Raw genomic sequence first — 14,907 nt, 5'->3', positions numbered from 1 at the left:
CACTCCTAAATGTTAATTTTTTCCCATCATTCCTTTACTTTGACTTTTGTCACCCCTGCTGTCCTTTTTTTTTTTTTTTTTTTTTTTTTTTTAACCTCCCCCCTTCCACTGGTGGATTCTTTTCCTTAACTCTGAAATATTAGCCAAAGCAAATGAAAATGCTTCTTATGCACCTTGAATGACAGCTGCCGAATGCCAAAGAAATCAACCTTCATAAAAGATATCAAACAGTTTATCAATATAAGCTATACAACACTGACTTAGTGAGCAGGAGCCTCCTCTCAGCAGTTTGGATACAGAGCGTCCCATCAACTGACAACAACTGTAAGTACATTTGTCTCTTTTCACTAAGCCAAAAATCAGCTTTTTTAACAATTAATTAAAAGTTCATTATAATAAGCTCAGTCCTACAGTGCATCAGCTCCTCTCTCTCTCTCTCATCATTTCCCAGTGATTAAACAGGCTTCACATTTCTAATAGGAAGAGGAATTCCACCAATTTAACACTACACCTGAAAACTCACTCAGCCTTACAGCACGTCAGCTCTTCTCTCTCATCACTGCCCAATAATTAAATGGTCTTCACATCTTTATCAGGAACAGGAATTCTACCAATTTAACACTTTAACCAAAAAAATTACCGCAGCAAAAAAGGAGCACGTTCTGCACAACATCCTCTCGGCTACCTGCTTTAACTGTCTGATAAAACCTTAAAAAGGACTTTATTATTACTTTTTTGGAAGATACATCATCTGGATCCTGTAACTTTCAATACTTCAATCCTAATACTAGTTCCATCGTGTACAGCTGATGGTCTTTTAATTTGACCTTATTGTGTTTGCCTGTGTCATCGTCATTCCTTCCCCATTTTCTTCTTGTTTCCATCTCTTCATAGTTTTTCCTTCCAAGAACACATGGAGAACAATACCGCATTCATAGCTGATGCTAACAGTAAGCTCACTGATCAAATGCTCATATTGCCTTTCTCAGACAATTATATACCCACCTGCAATGTAGAAAACAAACACTGAGCCAACTGCTGCTTCTCTCACACACACACACACACACACACACAGAGTGGAAAGAGTATAAGAGAGCTGTTGGCGCACACATATGGACAAAGAACAGCAATCAAACAAGCAAAAACAAACGTCATGCCTGATCTCCACTAATTGAATTAGCTATCTTTAGCATCATCTGTTGACACAGCTCTCAGTCAAGTTTATCTTCTTTGTTCCTGTTCCCCTGTTTAACTTCTTTTCTCATTTCTCTCGTCACATCTTTTGCTTACATTCTCTTTAGGACTTCAGTTACTTTGGTGCTATCTTGGCTTCACCTAAAAGATAAATGTCACACCTGAACTCTGCAAAAGGTTGGCGTGGAAAATAACTGAACAAACAGCAGAACAGAACAGAAATACAGCAAAGAATGAAACAACTAGCCAGTCACCTTACATGTTTTTAAACTCATAAGTGGTTGGGAGTTTAAAGAGCAAATGTACATCTTTGATATTTTTGGTATGACATATTTGGCCAAGACTCTCCTAAAGGGACTATCTTTGCTAACTGAATTCAATTTGAAACAGAAAAAATAAAAACAAATGGCACACTTCAAAACTGTACTCAAATAAGTACAGCACACAATCAAAAAAAACACAAAAAAAAAACACTTACCTGATATGTTCCAATGCCTATGTGTTTCGGATCAATCTTCACAAGCTCAGCCAGTGGATCTTGGACACGTCTTCCAATCGACACTGCCATCACACACACACACACACACACACACACACACACACACACACACACACACACACACACACACACACACACACAGAAAGCAAGCGTAAGATGTCTATGTCTCATGAGAATCCATTGTTTGTTTTTCATGAACTTGGTATCTGATTCACAGTTATTGAATATGCAAATCCATAGTAGTATGTGTAATTACTGAATATGCTAATTGTCTGCATATTACTGCACTGGCCTGAGGGCAGGCCAAACCTAATTGTCATTCCTCCACCCCACCCCCACTAAAAATAATTAAAGCTGGCATTCAACTGGAGTTGCTGCACCTGTCATTTAGCTTCCTGATAGACGCTGAACCCATGAACCTTTAAAAACACGAATTCATCTGGTTCCGTGCCCTCTGCCAAACATAGTCAAATGCAGCACACAAATAAACACAATACTCATCGACCAAAGTAGGGGTTTTTTGGGGGGGTTTTTTTATGATAGTGTCTTTTCGGTCACGTCTTTTCTGATTGTGCTGGCAGGGTCCAGTGACAAAGAGAAAAATGACAATTTTATTCACATACACATGGCATCACCCCATGAGCACACACAGAGGAGAATAACACAACCAAACAGTTGTTCATTTACACAGCTGTGCACAAGACAAAGGGTATGCCAGCTCTGGGTAACGACACCTTACACTGTCATTTCTTTGCTATTCTTGTCATTTTTGGGGAAAAAAAACGATCTATATTGAGGTATCTACATTTACTTAATGGTTTGAGCTCTATAAAGAAATAGAAACCCCAAACTTTGCCTTCAAAACACAATTATGATTAACCATTTGCTCATTCGTTGATCAATTTCAGAGTTGTCCTTTCAATTGTCCTGTGTGTCCTTTTTGTCGCCACCGTTTTATGTACGTAGCATGCTGCACGGGATGCAGCAGATTCTGATCGTTGAGGCAGAAAAGACAGACAAAGGGAAGAATAGGATGTAAGAGAGGGAGTATGTCTGGAATCAATGGTTCTCCTCTCTCTCCTCTGGCTTCGGCAGGAGCCTGCTGCCTGAGATAATATTTAGACAGGGATGGAGTTTCAACCTTAGCCTTGCTCAGAACACCACCAAAACTCTCCTATACTCTTTCCATTTATCCTGTCTCTGACTCCCCACCACCACCCCCCCCCCCACCCCCACCCCCACCCACCCGAAGGGAGGTTATTTGTAAATGGAGTCCAGGAGAACTCTCCAGCACTTATTGAAAGTTTATGAGCCAAATACAGTACTACAAAAATGGGAAGCAATGAAGAACGCAAAAACTAATGAGGTTCCCTGGTCAGACACATTACTCAGGAGAAGTGGGAGAATGTGACATCTAAAACACTGGTGATGTGGCTGCACCGTTCTTGCTGCAGAGCAATGAATTGAGAAAATTAAAGGCTCGCACTCCCCAGGGCTCCAGAATTCACTTTATTCGACCACAAAAAAAGTGACATCTCGAGCAACGTTGTTCTTCATCAGACCATGAGCTGAAAAAAATTGATTACAATAGGTGAACTTTTAAAGAGGTGCAGCACTCCAGTGAGTGACAGCAGTCCTCTGATTAAACAGGAGAAGCGAGGAGTACAGAAATAAGCAGAACAAAAAACAGCAATCCTGGAAAACGGTTGAAATATTGTGTCTCACCACTAGGTGTCTCCAATATTACAACAATCAGTGTAAGATGCCCATAAGTCACAACTCTCCATGTACACTGTTACATAGCCATTCATATAGACTGAGGCAGAAGAACAGATACTCCCAAATGGCAAAACAGACACACACTGATATTCACTGTGTCATGGCTTAGCGTCCAAATTCAAATGCAGTAGATTTCTTGAGGTTTTTGTTAGGGGTATAAATATGGCTCTCTGCAGCGCTCTGTGCTGCTGACCACAGGAAACTAGTGAGGAATAATCCAGCCTTGGTTGATTTATGGTTTTTATAGAGGAAGTCTGCTGGAAACATTTATTCTCCAAAACTCAATGTGATTCCTTTATATTCTACTGTGTTTTCAATGATGTAGTACGTGGAGAGAGTTAGGAAGAATTTGGCAAGGGAGGCAGAGAGGTAAAGGAAAGCCAGAGAGACATAAGAGAACCAAAAAGCAATGGCAGAAATTCACTGATGTGTGAAAGCATTTTGTGTTGCTTTAAAAAAAAAAAAAAAAAAAAGTGGAAAATCAAATTAAAGCTTATATCAGTGGACATATAGTACTTTCTGACTTAGCGAATTTTGCAGCCTTATTCATGTTATCCACAAAACCAAACATGGGCCACAAAGAACATCAAATAGCTAGTTTTGCAGCTTGACGTACCTGCACTCCTGAGGTTAGGGTCCAAGTCTGGCATCTCTTTGACTGCCTCAGGACTCACACTGTAGATGGATGCTCCTGCCTCATTGGTTATACTAGGGAAAGGATGGGAAAGAAAAAGGTGTGAGTGATAAAAGTAAAGGATGGAGTGGATGAGGTAATGGCAGAGATGTATACAGAAACAGGAAATTGTACACAGGTTGGCCAACAGGAGGGAGAGGTGAGAAAGAGGGGTTTGCAAAGGGAGCAAATTATGGGTTAAGAAGATGGAGGAAGAACTCAGTAAAGCAGCTACCATTACTTGAAAGACATTCTCAAAATAAAAGATGTCTTACATCTTTAATATGGTACTCGACAACTGCTTAAAAACAGTTCCTCATTTGAAAGTTGCTCATTTGTAGCCATGACTGGCCAAAATAGTATCATGACCAGCAGTCCTGCAGACTTAACATTAAGATCTCAGTTACAGTCTTTCAAATGCCTTTAAGTATTCTGACACTTGACAGCAGGTGTAAAGAACAACTTGCACTCCAAATGCACGTATGAGTCACTGCCTCATGTAACTATGAATACTTAACATGTTCAGAAGAGGTTATTCAGTGAGTCGTAGCTATAAATTAACAATCACACATTTTTCTGCATATGTGATTCAGAGTACAGTCACTTCCACAGTTAGACAGTCTGACTCAAGTGGTAAAATACAGAACACTGAATCCAAAGACCTTTTTAATGCAATTCATGTGACACTGCTGCCATCTAGTGGTAGGTTTAGCACACTGCTCCTTGTCAGCATCAGTAGCGTATTAATATAGAGCAGTGGTTCCCAAAGTCAGTAGAGCCCATTTAAAAACCAGAACCCTGCCCCCGTTTGATGGCGACAGCCTGTGAAATTTTCCTGGCTAGAAGCCTGTCTTCACTCTCATCAAAATACAGGAGAAAGTGATGTATTTACTTGAAAATTTGATTAAAAAAAAAAAAAACACAGGCTGTTGGCTATAAATTGCTAATACTACCCAGTCATATGTAAAGTGCTAATGCCAATATATGACTCACTCGCCACTGGGACACAAATTTCAGTACAAGAGCAGTAAATTTAGGTGAGAGTAATGAGCAATTTTACAAACTAACCACCTCCTATTAACAGTTTTAATTCACTTTATATATAAATAAATACATTTATATAAATATGTAACTGTTCATACTTGAGTAATTTCAAACTGAATTTCTGTTACTACCCACACTTTGGGAACCGTTGCTATAGATTATTACTATTATGAGATAAATTGTGAATTTTAAAAAAAGAGTGGTTTTAGCATTGAATTCTGACCAATACTTTTCAAACTAATGGATCAAGTTTCACTAATTTCTAAGTAACATAATTTTTGCCTAGTTTCTGATAAACTTGAAAAAACTGATCAGTTTGCATATTATTTCAGAAAAAAATAATTAAATACAGAAAGTTAGAAAAAAATCAATTGCAAAACTACTTAATCTACAACATTTAAAAACAACATTTCTGTATTCTTGTTATATTTCATATGTAGATCTTATAATGAAATTAACTAAAACTAAAATTAGGTTAACATGGCTACAAACGACACCATTTTCCTGTTAATGCATTCAGTCTAAAGTAGGCTGCTTATCATCCGTCACCACACAGACAAGATAGTGGTACAACAAAGCCACTGATACCCTGGTTAAAGCTGGTGACACACAAATGAAACTGTCAAATTGTTTAGTCCTCCTATTCTCTCGAGGGGGATTGGAGAAAGAAAGAAGGGGGAGTTCCCTCAGGGTTAACCAATATGACAAGGGGGTCAACCCCTCCTCTATGTCCAAATCTGTCTTCTATAGTGCACCCACACCCACACACACAGAGGCCTGGACCTTCCTACAACCTTGCCAATTATAAGTATCTTTTTAATGAGGAGTGGCACAGCCCTTCTGATGAGAATCACATTTAAATTAACTTGTCTATCCACCCTCCCTTTTTCTTTCTCCTTCCCACTATCGATATTCAGCCCTTTCTCCGCTACACTGTTCTTTTTGTCAGCTTCCTATCCATCCTACTGACAGCTGACATATCGCCATGGTGACACTACTAACGAGCAATGGCACATGACCTTCAAGGAGGTCAAAGCAAAGCTGGTCATTAACCTGACACACATGGGCTCACGCACAGACATGCAGGCTCGCAGACACACAAAGGCACATGGTAGGTAATGTAGATTAAGACAGGAGATTCATCTGTGCACACAAAATCATCCACTATACCTAAATCTCACTCTTCCAAGAACATAGTTATGTGTAAAAACAAGGCCAAATTAAAAAATAAAATTTATAATTATATATATATATATATATATATATATATATATATATATATATATATATATATATATATTAGGGGTGGGACTTTAAAACGTTAATTTCGATTAATTAATTATGGGGAAATTAAGGCGTTAAAAATTTTAACACATTTTAATCGCACTTTGCACTGTGGAACGTTTCTCAGTGCACGAGTTCCCGGCATACAGATTATATCGACGCACAATGTCCAAATTAGGGGCCGCATCCTGCGAAGGACCCGGCCCACGTCTTTCGCAGCCCACGAACACCACAAAGGCCGGAAGTGAGCAGCTAGCCTTCATATCAGCTGCCGTCACCTCTGCGTAGCTCATGTCGCCTAGCAACCGTGAGTGCGAAGCACAGCTGTGTAAAAACAGCTGGTTAAACGGAGAACGAACTTTTTCTCCTTTTTGTGGTTTAATTTTAAGTCTTTAATTCAAAACAAGCTGTTAAAACAAGCATAACACATTTCAACATCAAGGAATACAGCTGAGAGAATGATTAATTTCCAACTATAACAAGTGAGACATTAATGTTGAATAAAACTATCCAGTTATGATGCTTAACTTTAATTTCAGGAGTTTGCTTATCACAGGAGCACTTCCACCCTTCATTGGTCTGTGTAGTAGACTGGTGGGAAAATAAACAAAATGTTGAAGTTTAAGCTTATATATATTGATTCATTCATCAACTTAAAATAATATTTCTCATGTCAAATATTGAAATGCGATTAAAATGCGATTAATTACAAAGCTTGTAATTAATTCGATTAATTTTTTTAATCGAGTCCCACCCCTAATAAATTTATATATATATATATATATATATATATATACACACACACATATATATATATATACACACACACACACACACACACAGCTCTGAGCAGCAGCCTCAACAATGGAGGTGCGGAACATGGTCCATTCGGACTCAATGTCCTCAGCCTCCCTCGGAATGCTGTCGAAGTTCTGCCGGAGGTGGGAGTTGAAGATCTCCCGGACTGGGGCTTCTGCCAGGCGTTCCCAGCGCACCCTCACAATACGTTTAGGTGTGCCAGGTCTGTCCAGCATCTTCACCTCCTCTCTTCACCCGAGTGTCCAAAACATACGGCCGCAGATCTGATGATACGATTACAAAATCGATCATCGACCTGCGACCTAGGGTGTCCTGGTGCCATGTGCACTTATGGACATCCTTGTGTTCGAACACGGTGTTTGTTATGGACAAACTGGTGTTTTGTTATTGGACTTCTGTGCAAACCACATTCGGGTTCAGATCGGGCAGGCCGTTCCTCCCAATCACGCCCCTCCAGGTCTCACTGTCATTGCCCACGTGAGCGTTGAAGTCTCCCAGCAAGACTATGGAGTCACCAGATGGAGCACTCTCCAGCACCCCGCCCAGCAACTCCAAAAAGGGTGGGTACCCTGAACTGTCATTCGGCGCATAAGCGCAAACAACAGTCAGGACCCGTTCCCCAGCCCGAAGGCGCAGGGAAACTACCCTCTCGTCCACCGGTGAAAACTCCGACGTACAGGCAGCAAGCCGGAGGGATACAAGAATACCCACCCCAGCTCGCCGCCTCTCACCGAGGGCAACTCCAGACTGGAACAGAGTCCAGCCCTTCTCCAGGAGACTGGTTCCAGAGCCCAGGCCATGCGTTGAGGTGAGCCCAACTATATCTAGCTGGTATCTCTCAACCTCACGCACTAGCTCAGGCTCCTTCCCCACCAGAGAGGTGACATTCCACGTCCCAATAGCCAGTTTCGATAGCCGGTGATCAGTCCGCCAGGGCCTCCGCCCTCGGCCACCGCCCGACACACACTGCACCCGACCCCTACGACTGCGGGTGGTGGGCCTGCAGGAGGGCGAGTCCATGTAACCTCTTCGGGCTGCGCCCGACCAAGCACCACGGGCTAATGCCTGGCCACCAGACGCTCTCCCTCGAGCTCCCTCCCCAGGCCTGGCTCCAGGGTGGGGCCCCGGTAACCCTATCCTGGGCAGGGTAAACTGTTCCCTTATTTTTTCACTCATAAGGGTCTTCTGAACCGCTCTTTGTCTGGACCCTCACCCAGGACCAGTTTGCCATGGGAGACCCTACCAGGGGGACAAGCCCCCAGACAACATAGCTCCTGGGATCACTGGGACACACAAACCCCTCCACCACGATAAGGTGGCGATTCACGGAGGAGCCCCTATCACGTCTGACTTAATTAAGGCTACTACTGGGGCATCTGGGTAACCACTGTCATGGATACAGCTCTGAGCCCTCATCACCAAAGCATCCATGACTGTAGCCATAGTGAGGGCATCGCCCTGGCAGCCAGCAGAAGGTCATCTGTGGTTTAGGTGGATGCATAGACAGATATGCAAACACACATACTTTAGGAAACAAAGTCAGTGGTCGCCTCTTGGTGTAAAGCAATGACTTCTGGCCCTGTAGGGATATCTTTTACTCGCATGTTCATTTGCTCTCTTAATTGTGCACACATATATATGCAGGCTTGCCTTTAGCCCTGCCCTTTCCTGGGGCAAAGTCACAAACTGGATCTTCACCATGCGTTCTCTCTCTTTTTCACTCTCTCTCTCTCTCTCTCTCTCACACACACACACACACACACACACACTGACTCCTCAAGAAACCAAACACTGGAAGAGAAGAATGCACACTTTAAAATCTTATTAGCTCCAACTCTAAATTAAAAACAACTGATCATTCAAAAAGAAATGGGCAAAATAAAACAACCACCAAAACATGGAGGGAAGCTGTAACTAAATATTTGCCAATTCAGATATTTGTTGGGTAGGCCTATGGTTTTATATTTCAATACTTTGATATTTTTATTTTTTTTATGTGGGAATGTGTAACCTAATATACACTTGATACCCCTCTTGCTCAGAGAAGCATTCAGCATGCTTCAGTTCACCTCACTGTTGACAACCTCACAACTTTCTATACCTATTTTGTGCCCTTTTTCATAAAAGGACCTAGTAAAAACAATAAATAATAAAATCAGTAGACAGGACTGGTTTGCTGCTCAGAGAAGAACTCTCACCACTATATAATGTTAAATGAGCTGCAGCATCCACACACTCTGTGCACATTCAATCACCAGCAGGTGGAGTCACTTGAGAGAGTAAAATCAAGCAAAATGTGCCAGGTAAAAAAAAAATAATAATTACATAGCATATAATGAAAGGTAAATTGACTACTAGGCGAGTTAAATTACAAAACTCCAGATGGCTTTCAAGTGGGACACTTGAGAGAGCTGGCACACTGGCATTTTGTAATGATTTCAATGCTGAGGAATAAAGCAGCATTCTGTGTGCTCAGATTCAGTCCAATAAACTCACCAGATGATATTTCGTCATTCAGCAAGACAACAAGCATAAACCTACATCCAAAGCACCCAGAGATCTTTTTTAAAATGAAGATGTGGAATACCCTTGACTGGCAAAGTCAGTCCACTTGAACTCTGAGAAGACTGAGCATGCGTTCAGCCTGCTTAAGAGAGCCCACAAACAGGAAGAGCTGGAGGTGGCTCCAGTGAAGGAAAGGCATTACCAGGAAAGATACAAAGACTCTGCTGGTTACTATGCAAAGGAAACAGCGAACGCTATAGATCTCCCATAGATTTATTTCTATATTAATGTACACCTACTCAACCTAAAGTAGAAACTTTCTTATTAATTGTTTTACATAAATGTGCTGAAGAAAGCAGCCTTATAACCTGGACCATATTTTCTATTATGACTTAATCTTTGAAGCAGCTCTGTTTGTGTTCAAGATACTTGGTTTGTTTACTGCCTCAGAAGGAGCTGTAACATCAGATGTTATCACCCAAAAACGCATTTGCACACACCCACCCACCCACAGACACACACACACACACAGTAAGTTTCTCTGTCCCGGCTGTTCAAACAGCTTGGTTCCATTGTTCAGTCAGCTGCAAAGCTTGACCTGAGGGAGACAAATTGAGGGATGCGCCATATCTCTCTCTCTCACACTCTCTCTCTCTCTCTCTCTCTCTCACACACACACACACACACACACACACACACACACACACGTCGGGTCTGAAGACAATGACATTTTTCACAGAGAAAAGCGTCCAAATGGCAGGTGTCAGAGGCCGTCAGTCTCTATGGAGGCGCTAGAAGGCAGGCAGGCGAACGCACACACACATAAACTCTAACTGCCAGTGTGAGGAATGTCTGAAAAGAGCAAAGCCTCACAGACACTTATGTCAGTCTGGTAGCAGGAAAGGCCTGCACTTGTGTCATACACAAAAGCATACACAGCCACATGCAAACACACAACCAAATGACAAATCCACACAAGGCATGTCACACACACTTATCACATGTTTGTCACACACACAAGACTATCGTAGGGAACAGTGTAACCCTAAGGGAAGATGCAGGGTGAAATGTGGGGAAGAAGAAGGGACAGAGGCTGGCCACCAGTGAGGCATGGTGGGAGGAAGGACAGGGCTGTGGCTGAGCAGGATGAAAGTGGCAGATATTTACTGTCCACCACCTGCAAATGCCAAACCCTCAGACTAACCCAAACCATCTGTCACTATGCTAAGCTTAACACAAGTCCAAATATACCTTCTTCAAGAAACAATAGCTGTTATAGTACTTTATTATACAAGCTGTATAGGCTAGTAATTAAACTAGCAAAATCCCTATAAGAGCTCCTTGGGGACGGAAGGAAGGAAAGCAAGAAAGGCTTTTTGCTTTGCACCCAAAAGAAAGGGCAAACGAGATGAAATGAAAAAGCTATGAAGAGCACAGAAGGTGGGCACAGATGTCACAGTGCTTTTCATGCCCTTCAGACTTTCACACTTTGATGGGCAAAAGGTTTCGAGACAACGCTAGAGATGGGCTGCAGAAAAGCAAAAATGCATCACGCCACCATTTTCCCTCCAACATGCTTTCCCACTATTATTAACAGGTAAGTCATCCTATTGTAATCTCTATCAAATTCAACTAAATAAGAATTTTTCTTCAAACTTATCTTCATCAAAGTCATTCACTGCTCTTATCTTTTAGACATCAATCTTTTTTCATTTCATTCAACCAAGCAGCACAGTTACATTTTGACAGGGACTGGGGATTTGATAGAAGAAATTTCTACTATCTGTAGTTTTGTCGTTAATAAATGCCAAAATCCATACATTTTACCATTAACTAATCTATTTCTATAACCCATCTTTTGCCATTTAAATAAATACATTTCTATATACTTATTTAGTTGCACTCTACACTCTGGAGGTGAAGACTTACCTCAAATAATCCTGATAAATGCAAACAATAGTGCTTGCCTTCTGTAAATAACCTGTAATGGACAAAGCAGCATTTTACAGTTTTCCACACACTAACACACGCTTGCTGACTCATCTGAACTTGGGTCCTGTTCAGGAACATTTGGTTAAGACAACCGCATTTAATGAAAATGCCACTCTACATCATGACCCACAACCTGTCCACAAAGAAGTAAAGAAAAGATTTTGTTCTGTTACAGTTTTCTCTCTGAAATGTTTATTCAGCACCTCCAATATTTTCGGAGTCTGACTCATTCATTGTGAATTTTAAGGCAAAGTCTTAACCTCTTTATTTACCCGTGGGTTTATTTTCCTCTTCTAATATGAAGATGCACCCCAAAGCCAAGCTGAGGCCTTTCCATGTCTCTAAATCCATCTGTCCCTCTGCACCACCTCATATCCAACCTTCAAACCTTCAATGGGGCCTGAGTGCCTGGATGTCATTCAGTCATCACTTGTCCTGCCACTGTATGTTCATCACTCTCTCTGCTTGGCCCTGGGAGCATGCCTGGACACAGGACATGACAGGGGATACACATACCCGCACCCACATACAGTCATACATACAGTCTCCACCACTGTCCTCCAGGTCCATCAAGTAGCCAGTAATAATGATCTCATCCCAACAGGAGCGAGCTAGAGGGCAAGACAGTCAAGGACTTATTATAAGCATGCCTGTGTGTCAGGGCAGGCAGAGGCTGTTATTAGACACCGCTGTTTTGAGTATTTCTTCTGCTGCTTGTGTTACTCTCAGGTACCTCTACAGTATGATCCAATTAAGGAAAAAAAATAATGACTAGTACTAGAAAGAGAGATGGCATACTACTTTTATCACCTACAGAGTACAATGTAGCTACAAGTCAGAAACACACCCAAAAAAGATTTAAGATAAACTGTAGCAAAAGTCATCAAATGGCCAAAGTAGTTTCATTAAGCCACAGCAAAATAAAAACTATGAATTTCATAATAATACATTGCAATTAATCAAGTCATTTATTCAGTGCAAACAGAACTGGTGGTTGGAGCTGTGACATGCAGGCCCTGCAGGAGCTGATTATGTGTTTATGAAAAAGAATAAGAGGGTCGGTCATCCCGTTGCCTTGAGGAGCGACAGAGCAAGTGGTCAAGAAATTGGATGTCGTTTCTGTTTGCCTTTAGCAGTGGTCAGAGTGCGTGTGTATCATCACCATTGCCCAAAGTTCTCTCTAACCTTACCCCCACATATTCTTGCCCTCTGATATAATAACATCAACTTGTTACAGCCAAACACTGTCAACCTGCCATCCTTCATGCTTAAAGCTCAAAACATGTAAAGCAATGTAATGCAGTGTTAACACTGTGAAACCAGTTAGTGTTTAAAGCTGACCAATTATAGAGATTTCAGCTCAATATTTTTTTAATGCACTCTCGGCTTTTATCATTTGTACAGCTCAGTCCAATTCAACATAAGCCCCTTCAACCACAGACCCACAGTTATCAACCACTAGATTCGTGTCTCTTTATTTTGCTCAAAAGGTAAAAATAAAAATCTTTAATCACTCATATTGCAACCATAATCCAACACTTAAGAGGTTGTCAACAGTTTACATATAGTTTGTGCATTTAACCAAAGGCTAAAGCTGCAGCACACAGAGAATGGCAAAAGCATTTTTGAATTAAAAAAATCCATAAAACTCATCCTCCAGAGCTCACTTCTCTCTGCCTCAAGTCTATATGTGTATATGTGTGTGTGTGTGTGTGTGTGTGTGTGTCTAAGTGTGGCCTTCCTACCAATAAGATTCCCTCCCAAAAATCTGGAGACCACCTGACGAAAGAGACAGTGACCACTGTTGTGTCATATCACCAAGCAAAACACTCCACCACACCAACATTCCCACTCAAGCATCTGTCTGACCCATGTTGTGCACTCTTATGAGCTTTGACAAAGCCTGCATGCTCTATCAGTGGTAAAGCACAATGACAGCTGAGGTCACGCTGCTCTAACCAGGCAAGTAGGAGAAAGAGAGACGCGCGCACACATACTGGGCACCGAGCTAGCAATGAGCAGGTGCTAATGACAATACCCAGGCAATCAGAGCAGGTGCACACTGGCACATACTTAACACCTAAACTCACATTTATATAGACATTTAAGTCACCAACAACCTAGAAAAATAGTTTACTTAAGTCAGAAATGTGGAGTTTTCTTCTAATGTGTCACAAACCGATGTGCAGCAGAAGGTCCTAAAATTATTGGCTCACAGCTGTATGACAAGTAACCTAATGTGCATTCAGTGAGGGCCATCATCAGCACAGACAAACCTTGTCAGTTTAATAATACCTCATGCTGTATAATGTCCTGCAGGATACTGGTCATCCATAGAGGCATTGTTCAAGCTTAATCATGCAAGGTGACTATGTTTTAAATCTAACAGGACTATGAAGAGTCAGACTGTAATTTAATTCTCATGCTGCAAAAGAAAAAAGAAAAGGAAGATAAAGACTGCTCCATCCGATGCACTTAAAAGCTGTTCCACTTAATCCTGGGGTCTTCTCCATAATTAACATCTAAATACTATTTTTTTCTTATGATAGTCATGTTTCAATAATCTTAATTTTTTTATGCTACGCATATAGTCCTAACATTTATTTGTATAAACTCTCAAGCTTCTCTTGAATATAAAAGGTTTTATATCATTTGAGGAAAATGTTTATAAACATCACAGAGCTTATCCACTTAAGTGATCAGGAAAGCCAAGTTCACTCAACATTTTTTCCATTATACAAAATCAACAAAAGAGAACCAGACCTGCCTTATAATAATCAGTGTGCTGAAATCTAAGACAAGTACCCACATTGTAGTCAGTTTGTGTAATGTATCATTTAAATGTGTTAATTGAAAAAGGCCCTGTATAGCCACAGTGATACTGCCAACCTGCCTAAATATTTATGAGGTCATATGGCTGTTATTAATATACTCTGAAGTAAGCCATCATTTTAGTGTAAGATGAGACACCAGAAAAGGCTTGTAAATGGATCCTGACTGTAAATCTGTGCTGAAAAAAAAAAAAGAATTACCCAATCAACAGAAAATTATTCAGCAACAATTTTAATAATTACTTGGGTTAAATTTCACTTTCAAGCTGGCTTTTTCTGTTGAATTT

At 41.0% G+C, this 14,907-nt stretch overlaps 1 protein-coding gene across 1 annotated transcript in view; it reads right to left on the bottom strand.

Moving 5' to 3' along the window:
* srbd1 (S1 RNA binding domain 1) overlaps nt 1–14,907 on the bottom strand; it is a 64,871-nt gene that overhangs the window by 28,521 nt on the left and 21,443 nt on the right. Inside the window, exons 15-16 of the mRNA XM_030747461.1 lie at nt 4,089–4,180; nt 1,673–1,755 (exon numbers count right to left, since the gene is read on the bottom strand). Coding sequence (XP_030603321.1) covers nt 1,673–1,755; nt 4,089–4,180 — 175 coding nt within the window. The remainder of the gene's footprint in view (nt 1–1,672; nt 1,756–4,088; nt 4,181–14,907) is intronic.

The sequence above is a fragment of the Archocentrus centrarchus genome, chromosome 15 (genome assembly GCF_007364275.1).
Source record: "Archocentrus centrarchus isolate MPI-CPG fArcCen1 chromosome 15, fArcCen1, whole genome shotgun sequence".
Classification (NCBI taxonomy): domain Eukaryota; kingdom Metazoa; phylum Chordata; class Actinopteri; order Cichliformes; family Cichlidae; genus Archocentrus; species Archocentrus centrarchus.
This window is presented reverse-complemented; position numbering and strand designations above follow the sequence as displayed.